We start from the raw sequence: 20,908 nt of genomic DNA, 5'->3' as shown, positions 1-20,908 counted from the left end.
TGTTCTCCTCCTTTTCTTTGGAATCACGTGGCTGCAACCTTCTACCTCGCTGCTACCCTTTTTCTATCTCTTACTACGTCAAAAAACGCAGCCACCACACACTCCTAACTTTTAATCTAGGGTTAGGTCAAGGGGTGTGGGCTGTGGGCTAATAAAGCCCACCATGGGCTGAATCAGCCCAACAACCTCCCCCTTTAACCCATAAGGGAGGCTGTCCCAAGACTCCTTAATGTGAAGCCATGCCGACCAGCTGTCGGCATATCTCATATCTTTTTTTTGGTAAGGTCTTTGTCAACATGTCTGCTCCATTGTCATCTGTGTGAATTTTCTAAAGCTGCAACTGCTTCTCTTCAAATACATTTCGAATCCAGTGATATCTGACATCTATATGCTTTGACATGGAATGAAACATTAGGTTTTTACACAAATGGATGGCACTCTAGCTATCACAATACACCACATAATTTTTCTGTTTCAACCCCAATTCTTGTAAGAATTCTTTCATCCATAACATTTCTTTGCATACCTCTGTAGCAGCAATATATTCTGCCTACATGGTGGAGAGAGCAATACACCTTTGCAACCTAGATTGTCATAACACAGCTCTTCCTGCAAAGGTAAGTACATAACCTGATGTGGACTTCCTCGTATCTATATCTCTTGCCATATCTGCATCTGTGTAACCTGTCAACATAGGTGGTCCACCTTCAAAGCTTAAACAAACCTTAGAGCTCCCTTTGAGATATCTAAAAATCCACTTCATTGCTGCCCAATGCTCTTTGCCTGGATTTGCAAGAAATCTACTAGTAACACCTACTACATATGCGATGTCCGATCTCGTACATACCATCACATACATTAAACTTCCAACTACTTAAGCATAAGGAACCTTTTGCATTTTCTCCTTCTCCTAATCACTTGACAGACTCTGTTCTGAGCACAACTTGAAGTGACCTACAAGAGGAGAACCAACTAGTTTTGCATTGCTCATACTGAATTTTTCCAATACCTTCTCGATGTACTTCTCCTATGACAACCAAATCTTCTTGTTTTTCCTATCATGGAAAATCTGCATACCCAGTATTTGCTTTGCTGGCCCCATGTCCTTCATTGCAAAAGACTCACTTAATTCCTTCTTCAACCTGTCAATTTTAGACATATCTTTTCCAAGAATAAGTATGTCATCAACATAAAGTAAAAGAATAATAAAATTCTCACCAAACCATTTGATGTACACATAATGATCTGAAGCCATTCTTTTGTATCCATTTCTTGTCATAAATGAATCAAACTTTCTGTACCACTATCTTGGAGCTTGCTTTAGCCCATACAAGCTCTTCTTTAACTTGCCCGCAAAGTTCTCTTTACCTTTGACTTTGAAGCCTTCTGGTTGTTCCATATAAATTTTCTCCTCCAAATCACCATGAAAGAAAGCTGTCTTCACATCTAACTGATCAACCTCCAAGTCCTGGCTAGCAGTAATACCAAGAGCAACACGAATAGAAGATATTTTAATAATAGGAGAAAAAATCTCTTCAAAGTTAATACCTTTCTTTTGACCAAAGCCTTTCATAACCAATCTAACTTTATACTTTAGTTGAGAACAATATTCTTGAGTCTTCAACCTGAATACCCACTTGTTCTTCAAGGCCTTCATTTCATTTGGTAGTAACACCAAATTATAAGTGTGGTTCTTCTGAAGAGCATCCATCTCTTCGTACATAGTAACTAACTACTTCTTTTTCTACTCACTTTCAACTACTTCCTGGTAACTCTTTGGTTCACCTGCATCAGTAAGCATCACATACTCATTTGTAGAGTACCTTCTGGAAGGTTGACGTTGTCTAGAAGATCTTCTCAATTGTGGTTTGGTAGGAAGTTGCTCTCCAACTTCTTCTTGCTCAACATGTTCTGCAGGTAGATCAACATCAGGCTCTATACCATTTTCCTACACATCTCCCCCATCACCCTGATATCCTGGAGGAATAATTGGGTCACAATCTGCTAATCCTTCTGCAGAAGTCTTAGCTGGTGCCTTCTTCTTCAAATCCTCAATGGTTTGATTCTCAAAGAAGACTACATCTTTGCTTCTAAACACCTTTTGCTTTTCTGGATCCCAAAGCCTGTAACTAAACTGATCATGTGAGTAACCAAGAAAAATACATTCTTTAGTCTTACCATCCAACTTGGACCTCCATTATCTGGAACATGTGCAAATGCACAACAACTAAACACTCTCAAATGCCTGTAGGAAACATCTTTCCCTAACCATACATGCTCTGCAACATCACCATCTAGGGTTGTACATGGTGACAAGTTGATCACATCAACTGCAGTCCTCAAAGCCTCATCCCAAAACCTTTTTGGTAGCTTGGCCTGTGAAAGCATACATCTGATCTTTTCCATGATGGTGTGGTTCATCCTCTCTGCAATTGCATTATGCTGAGGTGTACTAGGAACTGTCATCTTATGTTGGATCCCATGTCACCTGCAATAATCATTAAATAATCATGTATACTCACCACCATTATATGATCTAATGCATTTCAATTGTCTTTCTGTCTCCGTTTCAAACCTGGCATGAAACTCTTTAAATACATTAATCACCTGATCTTTGGTCTTCAAAGCATAGGCCCAAACTTTCCTAGAAAAATCATCTGTAAAAGTGATAAAATAAAGTGCACCACTTATACCAAAAACATCAACAAATCCACTAGGAGTTTTTGTCCTCAAAGGACCACATACATCTATATAGACACAGTCTAAGGCATGCATTTTTCTAGATATAGCAGGACTAGTAAATGAAACTCTATATTGTTTATCAGCCAAACAATCAATACAAGGGTTCAAATGTATCCCTCTAAGATCTGGTAATACCTCTCTCTTGTAAAGAGCTTACAGCCTCTTCTCCCTCATGTGTCCCAGTCGCCTATGCCACAACTCCATGCTGAAGTCTTTCTCTATAGCATTTAACTGCTCACCATAAGCTTTAGCTTGCAACTTGTACAAAGTGTGACATTTCTTTCCACTAGCCACAATAAGAGAACTCATACTGAGTTTTCATTGCCCTTTGTAAAATCTGCTATCATAGTCTTTATCATCTAGTCTTCCAACTGAAATTAAATTTAGCCTCAAGTTAACCACATGCCTCACATCCTTAAGGACCAACTTGCAGCCAAGGTTGGTCTTTAAATGGATATCACCCATGCCAATGATGTCTGCTATGCCATAGTTGCCCATCTTGATAACACTAAAATTTTCAGACCTGTATGTAGCAAAAAACTCCCTCCGTGGTGTAGCATGATAAGAAGCACCTATGTCGATCACCCACTCAAGATCCTGACACACACAAGATAAAATATCATCAGAAAGAGACAAAATCAAATAATCACCACCTTGCACTATAATTATGATATTATCTTTTGACTCTGTAGACTCTACTTCTTTTCCCTTTTCCTTGTTTTTCTTAGGTTGCTTACATTGGTTCTTGTAATGTCCTTTCTCACCACAATTATAGCAAATAATATCTTTTCTTGATCTTGACTTGCTCCTACCCATGTATGAACTGTTTCTAGACTTTGACCTTCCTCTATTCTTTGAGATAAGTGCCTGTGAATTATTCTGAGATGTTGCTGAATTCTTTCTTCTTAACTCCTCATTCAACAAATTGCTAGTTACTTAACCCGTGGTAACAATACCATCTGGCGCAGAATTACAAAGGGAAACTACCATGTCTCCCAACTTTCTAGTAATGAACTAAGAAGTAACAATGCCTGCAACTCATCATCAAGAGACATTTTCATAGAGAATAACTGGTTAGTGATACTTTTGCATTTCATTCAAATGCTCAGCAATAGAAGCACCGTCTCTATATTTTAGGTTCACAAGTTTTCTGATCAAAAAAGCTTTGTTGCCAACTGTTTTTCTTTTATAGAGACTTTCCAATTTTTTCCAAAGAGAATATGCAGAACTTTCAGTAGAAACATTGTGAAAGACACTATCATCAAGCCACTATCGAATAAACCCAATTATTTTTTTATCTAACCTCTTCCACTCATCATCTGTCATAATTGTGGGTTTTGCACTATCCCCTTGCAAAGGTCCATATAAATCTTTGCAATATAAGAGATCTTTCATTCTTGGTTTTCATATCATCCAATTGTTTTCATTTAAACTAATCATACGAGAAATACTATTGGCCTCCATGTTCAAATGCAAAATTAAATCACTACAACCCTACTCTGATACCAGTTGATGGGATATAAAAAGAAATAACTTTTGCATCTGAACAAATACTAGCAGGCCATAACATGTAGTGGAATTAAATGAAACCATAATCAAATAGAACACCAAGATATATATGGAAATCCCCTTCAATGTGAAAGGTAAAAATCACGGGGCAAACTAGAGATAATCCACTATAATAATAATGAATATACAAATCTCAATCTCTTGCCCAAAACCCTAGCAACAATTACAAGAGAATAACTAGGATACAAGGATCACATCACTGTGCACAATATCTAAATCCTCCCTAATTCTCTCCAAGTAATCACAGTAAGAATCTACTGTAAATCTGATCTAACCTGAGATGAAAGTACTACTAGATGATTAAGAATAGTCTCTCTATGTTGTTCTTGTCTTCTTCCCTTTCTTTCTCTTATTTTTCTACCTTGTTCTCCTCCTTTTCTTTGGAATCACGTGGTTACAGCCTTCTCCCTCGCTGCTACCCTTTTTCTGCCTCTTTCTACGTCAAAAAATGTAGTCACTACACACCCCTAACTTTTAATCTAGGGTTAGGACAAGGGGTGCGGGTTGTGGGCTAATAAAGCCCACCATGGGTTGAATGTGGGCTGTCAGCCCAATAGCATCTTCCCTTTATTATAACTTATCTTGAAATAATTCACAAATATATGTTGGAATCTTTTTGCATTTTGTAACATCGGAATACTCGTTGACAAAATGCATTTTCGCTTGGGTGATTCCTTCACCTTTGCTAATGCAGTAATAATAAATACACTACCAATGATTGTCAGGAACGGGGTCGGCACTAAGAGGGGGGGTGAATTAGTGTAGCGGTAAAATAACGTCGATTTAAAATTTTCATTGCGATTAAATCTATTTACATTGAAAATCGATTTCGGAAACTTAACTTTGAAACACGTTCATAAATTAATTGAAGGCAGTAAGCAATTGAAGAGGTTTGTAGGTAAAGTAAATTGCTCAAGACATAAATGCAAACCAGATTTTTATAGTGGTTCGGTCGTCGTGACCTACATCCACTCTGCTGATTCCTCTTCCGTCTAGGCCACCAATATTCACTATCGGTCTTCCTTCAATAGGTGAAGACCAACAACCTTTTACAACTCAATTCTCCTTTTACCGGGTTTAGGAGATAACCCTTACACCCCCACTCACTCCTCTTTCAAACTATTCTAACACTTAGAACTTTAATAGGAGCTCACACAAGATTGCAGTAGCGCTTCTATACTTTCTTACTTACAATACTTGTATCCTTTAACCAGTGATAAGAGAGGTATTTATAGGCTTCAAGTTGATTCAAACTTGGAGCCTAAAACTTTTCCATCCCGGGTTTCCCGAGCACGGGCGGTACCACCGCCCAGTGTCAGTCTAACACTAACACTACCATGTCTGTCTGGTGGTACCACCGCTTGGGGGGCAGTGCTAGGTGGTACCACCGCCCAGACTGATGGTACCATCGCCTGACACAGTCTCGAAGACTGTGCCATGACGGTGAGACTTCTTGGGGCACTGTTTGAGCCTCTCATTGGGCCCAACACAGTCCTTACATGGGCCTAGCTACCCCCTAATTGGGTTGGCCCAAATCCAAACCTAATTACGTGCTAACTATTAAATCTAAGACATAATCTGAGCTAAATAAGTCCGTAAGTCTATTCTTCCGACGAGCTTTCGGCGAACTTCCGACGATCTCTCGGCAATGTTCCGGCGAACTCCCGGCAAGCTCCTGGACTTCACGACGATCTTCTTGGTGAGTTCCGACGAGCTTCTCTGGCAAGTTCTGAGACTTCTCGGCTGGTTCTGACAGAACTTCCGACGAACGTCCGGACTTCCGACGAACTCTCGAACTCCCAACTTGATCTCGATCTTGACTCCGATACTTCATTTTGCTTCATACCTTACTATCATAGTTAATTCTGCACATGTAAAACACACTTTGATCTAGACAATTAATACTAAGTAATAATCAAGTTGTCTGGCATGTCATTGGTCCCTCGACGCTTCGTCCGATTCTTCGGCGCATCGTCTCCTCTTGCAGCCTATTGTCCAATCGGTCAGTTGACTCCGCAACTCTAATATCCTTGGCATAATATTCGCTCTTCTTTGCCCGATACTCGAATCCATGGCTCGAAGCCTTCTGTCGATACGTCGACCGTTCCTCCGGCCCGACGTCTAATCTTCTGCCAATTTTTTCCCCAGCACAACATGATTCTTCTTGCTTTAATTGTCTCATCCTGATCGAAGCATCTTGCATCACTCAAAATGCAGATTAAAACATAAACACATATTAATTGTTTTAATTATCAAAATCTGAGATTCAACAATGATAACAATCACCATATATCTTCGAGCATGATCCCAAGTGTCATCATGTGTCATATTCCTACTAAGATTGAATAAAAAAAAATAAGTTGTAATTAGCCCTAATTTAAAATAACAGTATGCAATCATGATCAATCTTATTTTAGCACTATAAATATGTTAATCAATCTAGTCAATATTAAATATATAGGTTTGACTTAACATAGGTCAAATTATGATAAATTTATAATTAAATATATTAATCATAATATTAAAAATACTAATTACTCTCTAATTAACCCTCTTTTACCATAATAAACATGTCAATTATTCTAATAATTATTAAAACATAAATTTGACAAAATAAAGGGTCAAATAACGATCAATTTATCATTAAATATACTAACTATAGTATTATAAAATTTAATTAAATCCTAGTTAAACTTATTTTACCACTATAAATATGTTAAACATCTTGGGGATATTAAATATATAAATTTAATCTAATATAAGCCATACTATAATCGAATCATCATTAAATATACTAATCACATCCTAAATATTTTTTTACCACTATAAACCTGTCAAACCCTCTATTAGGCATTAAAGATATTTAATTGATCCTTAAATTTTTCTTAAATTAACATTAAATATTCTAATCATTATTAAAAGTATCTAATTAGCCCTCTTTCACCACCGTCAAACACACTTATTAAAATTATTGAATTGACCCATTATTGATCAAATCATTAAAACCACCGAATACAATACTAAAAAACTTAATTAAAACTTAATTAAATCTATTATACTATCACAAACATAATATAAAGATTTGATCCATTAAATACCTAGTTTCAAAACAATAAGTATTAAACAACATTAAAGGTATTAATTGCTTCCAAATTAATACTATTCTATCATCATAAAAACTTTAAATAATATATTAGACATTTAGAATATAGAATAGACTTAAAAATATAATAAATCATCAAAAATTGATAAAAAAATATATATATTTGATTAGAGAGTTCTTTTTCTAACTTAGGTTTTAATTCTTCCAAATCATAAATCAATATCTTGTGAAGTTTTAAGAGACCGTAAATATGAGAATTAGAAAACAAATGAGCGAAAAAGAGAATGAGAGAAGAGGTGATAAAAGGGTTTAGAAATCTTTTTAAATAGATCTGATCATTTGGACTGGTTAGATATGAGCCAATAACAATTAAAATCTGATAATTACCAACTAATACGGATGAATACAAGTCGGTAATAATTATATTTTGATTGTTCCGATCGGTACAAACTCTGTCTCGAATGATACATCCTTTATCCAATCGATACGTACTGTATCAATATACCAAAAAGACTCTGAATAGAATATTATTTTAAAGAGTACTTTGTCCTGCTATCTCATCCATTAACACCACGTATTTTTAGATGCAAAAAGACAAGAAAGTTACGTGTATGGTTACATCCCATGTTGCGTTATCAACCTCTCGTTGATTTCCACGCAACCACCTTGCACTCGTCGTCCGTCCCACGCCACCGCTCCGTTCCACGCCTGTCTCTCTCTCTTCCAACGCATTTCATATCCAATTTGCTCGATCTCATCTCCTCCGTCTAATAAGTCTATTCCATACCCGCAGAGCTCAGCAGGAGGCCAGAGTTGCAGAAAGAATAGCTTCGATGGCAGATTCAAATCCTTCTCCAGCTGCTCCCGCTCCCAACCGAACTCGCCGGAGGCCTTCCTGGCCTATTATTGGAGCTCTCCTCCTCATACTTGTGCCGATTGTGATCTCCGTCGTCGTTAACGATCCCAACGGCTTCGACCCGGCGCCGCTGCCGGCAGACTACTCCTTCAGCGCCTCCCTGGCCGTGGCGGAGCGCCACGACCGCATCCTCGCTTCCAGCAAGCGCGTAGGCGAGGGGCGCCTCCCGGGCCCGGAGGACTTGGCCTACGACAAGGCTCGCGGCTTCCTCTATACTGGGTGCAGCGATGGCTGGATCAGGAGGGTGAGTCTGAAGGATGAGAAGATGGAGGTGGAAGACTGGGCTTATGTCGGTGGCCGGCCTCTCGGAGTGGCCTTGGGACCTGGCGGCGACCTCGTCGTCGCGGAATCCAATAATGTGAGAAAGAAGTCCTTTCATTGTCTTCTTCTTCTTCAACATGCCAGTTTAGGTCGTGAATTGAATTCCCATCAATTAAGCACAGCAAAGATTTGGAGTACTTTTTTCTGTTGACGGTTAATAATATAAAATACGTAGGAGGATTCTTTGTGTTTTTATGGTCAGTCCAAATTCAAGTTTCACATATTAGAATTAAGCCTTTCCTTTGGATGCAATCGAAGGAATAAAAAAATCAACAAGATGAAATGATGATAGTATTGTTCTTGGCAGGGGTTGATGATAGTAAAGCCAGATCAGAGTGTGGCCATGCTAACTGATGAAGCAGATGGACTAAGGTTTCGGTTGACCGATGGTGTTGATGTTGCGTCGGATGGCTTGATCTACTTCACAGATGCATCGTACAAGTTCAACCTCGATACGCACATACTAGACATTCTCGAGGGCCGACCCCATGGAAGGCTCATGAGCTTCGATTCTTCCACTAACCAAACCTCGGTGCTCCTCCGTGATCTCTACTTCGCCAATGGCGTCTCACTTTCGCCCGATCAACGCTCCCTAATCTTCTGTGAGACCACGCTGTAAGTCTTCATTCACCAAGTTAACTGATCATTTTTGCTCAGGTTATTTATTCGTCATACTTATGATATAGTTCATATGATGATGATGATGTAAGGAAGAAGAGAACAAAACGAAAAGAAATATTCTGTAGATTGCACTGCACCTTCATGAGGTCAGATTGGATGGACGGATGGATGGATGGATGGCTGGCTAGAAACCGACCTTATATTATTTATGAAGAATTACATCATAAACTGCGAGTTTGAGTGTTTGTGACAATGACGAGGTGGGATGAATTGGAGAGGTGGTGGTAAACACCAAAGTGATACTGTGGATGTATCGCTATAGTAAGAAGGGTGAAAAAAATAAAAAAAACAAAAGAAGAAAAGCAAAAGATCGACCAGAAAGTCTCTTAAGAGCAATTGTTTTAGTTTTAAATATAGCGGTGATTAATTGTTGGAATATTAAATTAAACTTATTGATTTAAAAGTTTTAATTAAGATAAGAGTTGCAGTAGTTTAGTTAGATTCAAAGTCGTCGGTTGACCCCTCTATTTTATAGAGGGCTAATATAATATTTCAAAAATAAAAGGAAGAGGGAGAGATAAGGTAGAGAGCCTCTAAGTTGTTGTTGTTGTTGTTATTATTAAGAGTTTTTAGTTTTGAGGTTTTTTCCTATTCACCTCTTATTGCTTTTTATTTATTATTTATTGATGTTCATCATCCTTCTAAAAATAACCACTAACATTATATTAGAGCCTTGTTAAAGATCTGTTAGCGAGAGAAAAATCCTATTCTAAGGAGAGAAAATTGCTACAGAGAAAAAGTAGAGAAGCTTTTAGAGAGAGAACTACTACTAAAGAGAAACAATTAGAGAGGAGGTAAAATTAAAGAGAGAACTTAGAAAATATCAAGAAGATGACCTCGATGAGGAGCAGATTTGATTAACAACTATCAAAAAATGATATAACAAGATCAAGAAGACAATTAATGCCAGATTACGACAAAAGAAAGATTATTGATAGAAGAGACCGTAACAACACACTGATAATTAATTTAATGGAAAAAGATTTATAGATTAAAAGTTTGATTATCTTCAAAAAAAAAAAAAAAAAAAAAAAAAAAAGATTGATGGTGATAAGTAGATAAGATTTCAATTGAGGAAATCTCTTAGCACTCAATTGCTTAGAAATTTCCTCAATTGTCATAAGGAAATCTTATACTTATCATGTCCCACAAGATTGAGCTTCCATCAAGGATGCCGAGCGAGAGGCTTTGTGAGTGAGTTTGCTAGTTGATCAGCCGTATGTACTTGAGAAACACGGAGTTGATGTTTGACAATTTGCTCTCGCACGAAGTGGAAGTCGATGGCAATGTATTTCAAGCGGGAATTGAACACTAGATTGACACATAAGTAGGTAGCTCTAATATCATCACAATATATTGTAGGAATAACCGTGGAGTTGACGTTGAGTTCCTTAAGCGGATTAGTAACCCAATTGAGTTCAACAGCGGTGGTGGTGATGGCACGGTATTCAACTTCAGTTGTAGATCGTGCAATCGTCTTTTATTTTTTAGAACTCCAATTGATTGGAGTAGCTCCAAGGAAGACAATGTATCATGACGTAGATGTTCTATCATCAAAGTTCCCTACCCGATCAGCATCAGAAAAGGCATGGAGATGGAGTGAAGCATTTTTGTGAAGAAAAATACAATGATTAAGAGTCCCTTTAAGATACCGCAAAATTCGTTTGACCGCAGACCAATGCATAGTAGATGGTCGATGAATGAATTGCGATAATTTATTGAGTGAGAGCCAAGTACTGTAAGGAGCCAAGGACTTGTCGATATTGAGTCGAATCTGTAGTAGGGCTTCCATCACATAATTTAAGTGATTCACTGGTAGAGAGAGGAGTTGTAACCTCTTTCTCATTATGCATGTTTGTCATTGATAATAAATCTTGAATATACTTTCTTTGTAATAGGAAGAGACTTGAAGATGTAAATGTTGCTTCCACTCCCAAAAAGTAACTTAAAGTTCCTAGATCTTTGAGGGAGAATCGATCGGCCAAGTGCTTTAAAATGCCTGAGTCTTCAAAGGATCATTTTCTGTGACAATAATATCATTCACAAATACTAAAAGATATATTGTGCTTCCATTGTGTTGGCAAATGAATAACGAGGTATCAGACTTGGAATCGATGAAGCCAATTAAGGTCAAAAATGGGCCAAGCTCGGTATACCAAGCCCTTGGAGCTTGACGAAGTCCATAAATAGCTTTTTGAAGTTTGCAGGCATGCCTCGGATATTGAGGATGAACGAAACCAGGAGGTTGTTGCTGCATAAAGACATCTTCAATAAGTGACCCGTGTAAAAAGGCATTGTTAACATCCAATTGTCTTATGTGCTAACCCTTTGAGATCGCCAAACTCAAGATAAGATGGATTGTTGTGGGTTTAACAACGGGACTAAATGTCTCTGTAAAGTCGACACCAGGTCGTTGATGAAACCATTTGGCGACTAGACGTGCTTTATATCTAGCAACGGATCCATCTGGGTTCCGCTTAATTTTAAAGACTCATTTACACCCGATGATATTTTATGTGTGATGAAAGGGTACTAAGGTCCATATAGAGTTATGAAGGAGAGCATCATATTCGTTACACATGGCTTTACGCCAGTGAGAAGATTTTTGAGCTTGAGTGATTGTAGTGTGTTCACTGGCCTCAGTGGAGGAATTTGTTATAGCATGTAAGTCAAGGACTTAACGTGATTTGAAAATACCACTTTTGGAGGGTGTTGCCATTGGATGTCTAGGGGGGATGGAAGTGGTAGATTGTGTTGGTGGTATAGCCGAGGACGAGTCACTATCATGGACCGGGCTAACCGTCGGCACGACAATGTCATTAGGTCTAGGAGAAAGTAAAGCTAGTGGCAATGTTGCCGAGGGTATTTCTTCATTAATAGGAGAAACTTGTGAGGAAGGGAGTAGAGAAATAGAAGGAATGAGAAGATATTGAACTGGAGTAATAGTAGTATGCGGATCTTGAGGGTAAAGACTAGACGGTGTCATGGGAGGTTCGTGTGATGAGATCGGAGGGATATTCTAGTGATGTATGTTTATCGGAGTAGCCTACATAGTAGAATTGTTTTGAAAAGGAAAGACAGACTCCTAAAAAATAACATGACGTGATATAAAGACTTTTTTAGTTTGGGATTTATAGCATCGAAAAGCATTATGTTCAAGAGAGTAGCCTATAAAAATGCAAGGCTTAGATCATGGTTGTAGCTTATATGAGGCATAAGGATGGAGCCATGGATAATATAAATAGCCAAAAACTTTGAGTTTATGAAGGTTTGGAAGCTTGTGGAATAATTTTTCAAATGGTGATTGATATTGTAAGACTGGAGTGAGCATACAATTAATGAGATAAACTGCAGTTTGAAAAGCTACTAACCAAAAAGGTGATGGCAAGGATGCTTGATGTAGAAGGGAGAGACCAGTTTCAACGATATGCCGATGTTTGCGTTCGGCAGAGCCAACCAATTAGGGAGTATATGGGGGTGACTTGAGATGTTGTATACCACAAGCGGAGAGACAAGATGTGAGGGTTTGATATTCGCCTCCGCCATCAGAGTAAACTGTTTTAATGGAAGATTGAAAAAAATTCTCGACCAACTTTCGAAAGTTGGTAAATATTGTGGAAACATCATACTAATGGTGGAGAGGATATAACCATGTGTACTTAGTAAAATAGTCTACAAAAATGACATAAAACTGAAATTTGTCAAAAGAAGGAATTGGGCAGGGCCCTACACGTCAGTGTAAATAATTTCAAATGGTTTAGAGTAAGAAATGAAGGTTGTCCCAAAAGACAGTTTATGACTTTTATTCCAAAGACAAGTATCATAATGATTGACAGTGCTATTGATTTTCAAGGTAGGAAGAGAATAACGAGAAAGTAATTTTTGCTAGATAAAAGGGGAGGGATGACCAAGACGACGATGCCATACATCAACCGGAGCTGCGACTGAAGAGTGAGCAGTAGGAAGGGTAATTTGCAAAGCACATGGCTACTCATAAATGTTGTCTTTGTTCTGGTCCTGGACTAAAGATGCCCTCGTGCTCAAATCCTTGACAAGAAAAAAGTTAGGAAAGAATTCAATGGAGGTATTATTTTGTTTACAGAATTGAGAAATGGAAATGAGGTTTCTTTTAATGTTAGGTGTCTACAGAACATCATCGATTTGTAAAGGTTGTGGTAAGTGAACTAAGCGTTGAGGAACCAGAATGAGTAATCGGAATTCTTTTACCGTCACTAATGATGATATCTTCATTTTCGTCATAGTTGTTGTGGATGGACAAGTTTTGAAGATCAGAGGTGATATGATGAGAGGCGCCCGAGTCCACAATCCAATTAGGTTGGATAGGAGTTGGAGTAGCCATGAAATTCGCTTGAGGCCACTATGATGGAGCAGGGAGTCTGGGGCGAGACCGATAGACTTTCGCGGAGTGTCCGACTTTATCACATAGTTGGCAAAAGACTCGTTGGTGGCTTGTGAAGTCAAGACGTGACAGTTAAGGATTATGAAAGTTATCACCCTGATATAGATAAGGGGGGTTTGGTCTGGGCCCCATAAGGCTAGGAGGCAGCTTAGCCAGACCGTTGTTGACGTGCTTATTGTACTGGTTGCTCTTCCTCTTGGATTTTTGATTGACCTGAGCTGTAATAGGTGGTCCAGGCAACCTATCATCACGATTCAAGTACGTCTCATAGTTGATCAACTTATCATAAAGTTCTTCGAATGATATTGGTGAGTCGCATGCCCGAAGTGCTGTTGTCAGTTCTTTGTACTCGCCTCCTAGGCCATTGAGGGTATAGATTAGGACTTCTTCATCACTGAGAGAATGACCTATAAAAGCCAAGTCATCGATGATAACTTTGATATTTTGTAGACAATCATCAATAGTACTTCCCTCTTGTTTCGTTTTCATCAGATTGGAGAGAAGTCCGAGCATGCGAGTACGCGAGCGATTTGCCAAAGTTGTTTGTAACTTGCACCATGCTTTTGTAGTAGTCGTACATGAGGATATCAGTGGGGCACCGGATCTAGTAATGGAAGCTTGAACAGCTTGGAGGATGAGGCGATCTTGACGTAACCATAGTTTGTAGGCTGGATTTGGCACTTGACTGGGTTCGCCTGGGATGTTGACCATTTCAGGTGGACACTAGAGAGAGCCATCAACGTAACCTAGGAGATCATAGCCAAATAGAAGATTAAAAAGTTGTGCCCGCCAGGATGCGTAGTTGCCGCCTTTGGATAATTTGATATAGCATGTAAGTCTAGGACTTAACGTGATTTGAAAACACCACTTTTGGAGCGTGTTGTCATTGGATGTCTAAGGGGAATGGAAGTGGTAGATTATGTTAGTGGTATAGCCGAGGACGAGTCACTCTCATGGACTGGGCCAACCGTCGGCTAGGTCTAGGAGAAGGTAAAGCCAGTGGCAATGTTGCCGAGGGTATTACTTCATTAATAGGGGAAACTTGTGAGGAAGGGAGTGGAGAAATAGAGGGATCGAGAAGCTGTTGAACTGGAGTAATGGGAGGTTCGTGTGATGAGATTGGAGGGATATTCCAGTGATGTATGTTTATCGGAGTAGCCTACATAGTAGGATTGTTTTGAAAAGGAAATACAGACTCCTCAAAAATAACATGACGTGATATAAAGATTTTTTTAGTTTGAGGTTCATAGCATCGAAAGACATTATGTTCAAGATAGTAGCCTATAAAAATACAAGACTTACATTGTGGTTGTAGCTTATGTGAGACATAAGGACGGAGCCATGGATAACATAAACAGCCAAAAACTTTGAGTTTATGAAGGTTTAGAAACTTATGGAATAATTTTTCAAATGGTGATTGGTATTGTAAGACTGGAGTAAGCATACAATTAATGAGATAAACTGCAGTTTGAAAAGCTACTGACCAAAAAGGTAATGGCATGGATGCTTGATGTAGAAGGGAGAGACCAGTTTCAACGATATGTCGATGTTTGCGTTCAGTAGAGCCAACCAATTGGGGAGTATGTGGGGGTGACTTGAGATGTTGTATACCGCAAGCAGAGAGACGGGATGTGAGGGCTTGATATTCGCCTCCGCCATCAAAGTAAACTGTTTTAATGGAAGATTGAAAAAAATTCTCGACCAACTTTCGAAAGTTGGTAAATACTGTGGAAACATCAGACTTATGGTGGAGAGGATATAATTATATGTACTTAGTAAAATAGTCTACAAAAATGACATAAAAGCCAAACTTGTCAAAAGAAGGAATTAGGGCAGGGCCCCACACATCGGTATAAATGATTTCAAATGGTTTAGAGCAAGAAATGGAGGTTATCCCAAAAGTCAGTTTATGACTTTTATTGCAAAGACAAGTATCACAATGATTGACAGTGCTATTGATTTTCAAGGTAGGAAAAGAATAACGAGAAAGTAAATTTTGCTAGATAAAAAGGGAGGGATGACCAAGACGACGATGTCATACATCAACCGGAGCTGCGACTAAAGAGTAAGCAGTAGGAAGGGTAATTTACGAAGCGGATGACCACTCATAAATGTTGTCTTTGTTTTGGCCCTAGACTAAAGATGCTCCCGTGCTAAAAAAAAGTTAGGAAAGAATTCAATGGAGGTATTATTTTGTTTACAGAATTAAGAAACGGAAATGAGATTTCTTTTAATGTTAGGTGCACACAGAACATCATCGTGTGTAAAAGTTGTGATAAGTGAACTAAGCGTTGAGGAACCAGAATGAGTAATAGGAATTCTTTTACCGTCATCGATGATGATATCTTCGTTTCCGTCATAGTTGTTGTGGATGGACAAGTTTTGAAGATCAGATGAGATGTGATGAGAGGCACCCGAGTTCACAATCTAATTAGGTTGGGTAGGAGTTGGAGTAGCCATGAAATTCACCTGAGGCCACTGTGACGGAGCAGGGAGTCTGGGGTGAGACCGACAGACTTTCGTGGAGTGTTCGACTTTATCACATAGTTGGCAAATGACTCATTGGTGGCTTGTGAAGTCAGGACATGACGGCTGAGGATTATGAAAGTTATCACCTTGATATAGACAAGGGGGGTTTGGTCTAGGCCCCATAGGGCTAGGAGGCAGCTTAGCCAGACCGTTGTTGACGTGCTTATTGTACTGGTTGCTCTTCCTCTTGGATTTTTGATTGACCTGAGCTATAATATGTGGTCCAAGCAACCTATCATCATGCTTCAAGTACGTCTCATAGTCGATCAACTTATCATAAAGTTCTTCGAATGATATTGGTGAGTCATGTGCTCGAAATGCTTCTGTCAGTTCTTTGTACTCGCCTCCTAGGCCATTGACGGTATGGATTAAGACTTCTTCATCACTAAGAGAATGACCTATAAAAGCCAAATCATTGATGATAACTTTGATATTTTGTAGATAATCAGCAATAGTACTACCCTCTTGTTTCGTTTTTATCAGATTGGAGAGAAGTCTGAGCATGCGAGTACGCGAGCGATTTGCCAAAGTTGTTTGTAACTTGCACCATGCTTCTGTAGAAGTCGTACATGAGGATATCAGTGGGGCAACGGATCCAACAACGGAAGCTTGAATAGCTTGGAGGATGAGGCGATATTGACGTAACCATAGTTTGTGGGCTAGATTTGGCACTGGACTGGGTTCGCTTGGGATGTTGACCATTTCAGGTGGATATTGGAGAGAGCCATCAACGTAACCTAGGAGATCATAGCCAAATAGAGAATTAGAAAGTTATGCCTGCCAGGATGCGTAGTTGCCGCCTTTTGATAATTTGAATGGAATGAGTGCTGCAGCATTGATGGTGATAAGACTTTGAGAAGTGCTCAGAGTCCTTGCAGAAATAGGGATAGGAATATCGGAAGAGGAAAATGAAGACATCCCAAATATTTTGTGACGGTTTAAGTGATCTTTACAGAAGATGTAAAGATATAAGAGGGAGGGAGGAGGAGAAAAGTAGATCGATGCGTTGCAGAGGAGGCTGCAGTGGTGAACTACAGCGATGAGGCTACAGCGATGAACTGTAGTGATGAGGCTACAATGATGAACTGCAGAGGAGGCTGTAGCGATGAATTATAGAGGAAGCTGCAGCACGATGAACTGCAGAGGAGGCTGCAGCGCGATGAACTGCAGAGGAGGCTGTAGCGATGCAATGCAGAGGAAGCTGCAGCGATGGGCGAGGAATCTGCAGCAATTAGGTGAAAAAAAAAATATCTGCAACGATTAGATGGAAAAAATCTGTAGCGATTAGGTGGAAAAATTTGCAGCTATTACAATTGCTGAAGCTTGCTGTGGCAGTAAAGATTGCTGCGGTAGAGAAATTGCTGCGGCAGAGGGAAGCAGCTACAGATGGAAGCTGTAAAAATTGTAATCGTTCCTACTGCCGCAGGAAAGCAGTGATGGTAATGGCGGGAGGTTCTTGTGAGGGCAAGAGGTGGTCGAGCAGTCTCCGACTCCGAAACAGGAAGCAACGACGCTAGAGGAGAGGTAAGTAGCCGCACTGCCCTTTCCAACTGAACAGAAAAGAGGAGCAGTAAAAGGCTTCGGCAGAGCTGCCTACATCGGTAAGGAAGAAGGCTCTGATATCAGGGAGGATTTTTCTCAACTGCTCAGAGATTTCTTCAATTGCTTAGAGATTTCCTCAACTGCCTTGAGGAAATCTTATCTACTTCAGAAGGTATACATGCATGATAAATTCTTAAGTGGCAGTATGGATATGTCTGACGTGGTCGGCTTGGAATGCATTGAAGATGAGATTAGGAAAAGGAGAAGATGCAAGAGATTGATCAAATAAGTCTCTTAAGGACGATATACGATGATCAACATTAGGTTGATGGAAAAACGATCAATACAAGAGATCATCATGACATCGATAATTTGATAAAGACTTTATATGCAGATTAAAAGCATGATCACCTTTAAAAGAGAAGATTGAAAGTATGGATGAAGACATTTTTAATATTTTTTTTGCATCTCATTAGTAATAAGATTTGATGAAAATAACTACTAGAGATAAAGAAAATTATAATAAGGGTGTAATCATATCAATTCTAATGCATCGAATCTTATTAGGACTTCGAAATTAGGCATGCTTGGGCGAGAGTAATACTGGGCTTTTCGCTTTACGACTATAAGGTTTAAAAAAAAATTTCTTATATAATTTTAAAGATGTGATAATTGATATATATATTTTGATTTCATGCATCTCATAAGCAATAATAGATGAAAACACTATTTTTTGGATATCTAGATCTAAGATAGGAAAATAAGCCTTCTACACTATATAGAAATAAATTTGAAGAAGTAAAACTATAAGAAAGTCCAAATATATAAAAAGTGAGTGAAAATTTCTTAGAGAAATAATATGAAGAAGATACCTTATCAGATATATGGTATATTCCCTAATAATATTCTTATCAAGATTGAAGATATTAATTTGAAGGTAAATTTGCCATATCAAAATGTGCTCTTTTTTTTTTTTTTTTTATGAGAGGCTATACGACGAGAAATATATGAAATGATGAGAACAATACAGCAGTATCTATCATTCGAGTGTTAGTGCAAATAGAGTAGCGTAGTTCATGAAGAAAGACACAAATGAGAGTCCATGTATTAAATGCAAAATCTGCGTTATGGACACCAAAATCGATACGTGCAGGAGGAGATGCAGAAGATATCACATTCGGGGAGAGAAAAGGGGGACGGTCGATGAGTTCATCCAGAATCTACCGGGGTTTCCCGACAACGTTCGATACGACGGCGAGGGCCATTACTGGATCGCATTAGCGGCGGTACCTGACCTGACTTGACTTGTTTCTTTCCATCATCTTCTTCTGCTCATCATACAAACCTTAAATCTTGCTCATGCATCAGAGACTGTTCTCTTCTTCTTTTTCAGGGGAAGACACCGGAATGGGACGTAGTATTAAAGTACCCCTTCCTGAGGAAATTGATGGTCACCATTGAAAAGTTTGTAAAGATTCCACATTCTCAGAGGGACTCTGGAATCCTGAAAGTTGACTTGGATGGTCAACCGGTTGCCCTCTTCTCAGATCCAGGTTTGACTCTTGCAACTAGTGGGCTAAAAATTGGGAAGCATCTCTGGTATGGATCTCTTGTCAAGGACTATCTCAGCAGGATTGATCTAACTCAAGTAAGCAGATGAATGAACAGCAATTGAGGCAGATTAGCAGTTTCTGTAAAAGAAGTATTAACTTAAGCTTAAACATGAACCGATGAGGTTAGTTCATCGGGGGTGGTTAATCGGTCACTTACTCCGTCATTAATGGATCGGATATTGATTTTGACAAATATTTAAATTGATATTGTCAGATAAGTTTAACACTTGCAGAGATACGTTTAGATATCCGGATATGATTATACCTCAACTCATATTTCGAGCATATATAGTCTAAATTTGGATGAGAATATGATGCATACATACACCACATTTATGTACCTATATCGGCATCATATTCGGTTTATAGAGAATAATAATAAATCATACAAGTAGTAAGTTTTTCACCTTTTTTTTTTTAAACCAAACCAAACTGTTTTATCATAATAAATCATATCCATCCAAACTAAAATACTGTGGTCAAATTTGGTCGACGCTCTTTCTATAACTTGTGCCGTATATTTTTATGAGTTTTCTTTCTAAGCCATGAAGAAGAGTTAAGCCTTTGCACTCGATGGAAACATAAGCTGAGATTTTATATATTAAATATTATGTTCCGATTTTGACTAAATAATAACTCGAACAATTATATATATATATATATATATATATAAATTAAAAAGACACTGTTTCAAACCAATCCTTGGAAATTTGGGCCGGACCACATTTTTCGATTTGATACTTTAAACGATAGAATAAAATAAATAAATTGACAAGTAAGACATACCAAACTTATACCAATGTCGGTTAAGGCTGTGGTTTAACCTTTTTAACTGGTGGCGAAAGTAAATAGTAAAGAAAATGTTTAAATTGCATACAATGCAGTTTGACAACTAAGGTAACCAGTGCTGTCAGTTAGGTTGGCGCAACACCTAACCAATGCTACTTATCTAAGAATAGTTTGAATTGCCATTATATTTTACTCAAAATTTCCAATTCTCTATCCGATGTGACATTGCATGGCCAATAACAATTCAGGGATATGCAATTGTTAGCATTCTATATAATTATTTTTAGTTTCTTCGGTGAATCTTTGTCCAATTATTTACTCCTAAGAAAAATTTAATAACGTACAATTAACAATTATTTTTGGTAATAAATCTCAAATTTTATTTCTTAACTACTCAAATGATTATATATAAGATGTTCGACATATATGGCTAGACATGTACATCTAATTTGTCATATCATTGTTTCATAAGTAAATTTTTATTTAATGATTTTGAATATCTTTCCCAAGCAGTAGTTTTCCTAGTGATAAGTTAAATTAGTTTCAAATAACTGGGAATTTCTTTTGCCATCAGTTTAGCTTCATAACAAAAAAATATAATCAATTTCGAACCAAAAATTTAATTCAGATTTTACGTAAATCCAAGACAAGCTCAAGTCATCCATCGTCCAACTTACACAAAC

The 20,908-nt window shown here is 38.3% G+C and overlaps 1 protein-coding gene across 1 annotated transcript; it reads left to right on the top strand.

Annotated features, from left to right (window-relative positions):
• The first annotated feature begins 8,146 nt into the window (after window positions 1-8,146).
• Window positions 8,147-19,668, top strand: LOC103972955 (protein STRICTOSIDINE SYNTHASE-LIKE 4). The gene is made up of 4 exons (XM_065094891.1): window positions 8,147-8,688; window positions 8,959-9,266; window positions 18,977-19,109; window positions 19,217-19,668. Exons 1-4 carry the CDS (start codon window positions 8,248-8,250, stop codon window positions 19,481-19,483), a joined length of 1,149 nt encoding a protein of 382 aa, XP_064950963.1. The 5' UTR covers window positions 8,147-8,247; the 3' UTR covers window positions 19,484-19,668.
• The last annotated feature ends 1,240 nt before the right edge of the window (window positions 19,669-20,908 follow it).

Source organism: Musa acuminata, chromosome BXJ2-2, assembly GCF_036884655.1.
Source record: "Musa acuminata AAA Group cultivar baxijiao chromosome BXJ2-2, Cavendish_Baxijiao_AAA, whole genome shotgun sequence".
NCBI classification, from domain to species: domain Eukaryota; kingdom Viridiplantae; phylum Streptophyta; class Magnoliopsida; order Zingiberales; family Musaceae; genus Musa; species Musa acuminata.
Note: the sequence above shows the minus strand (reverse complement) of the source record. Positions and strands in the feature narration are given on the sequence as shown.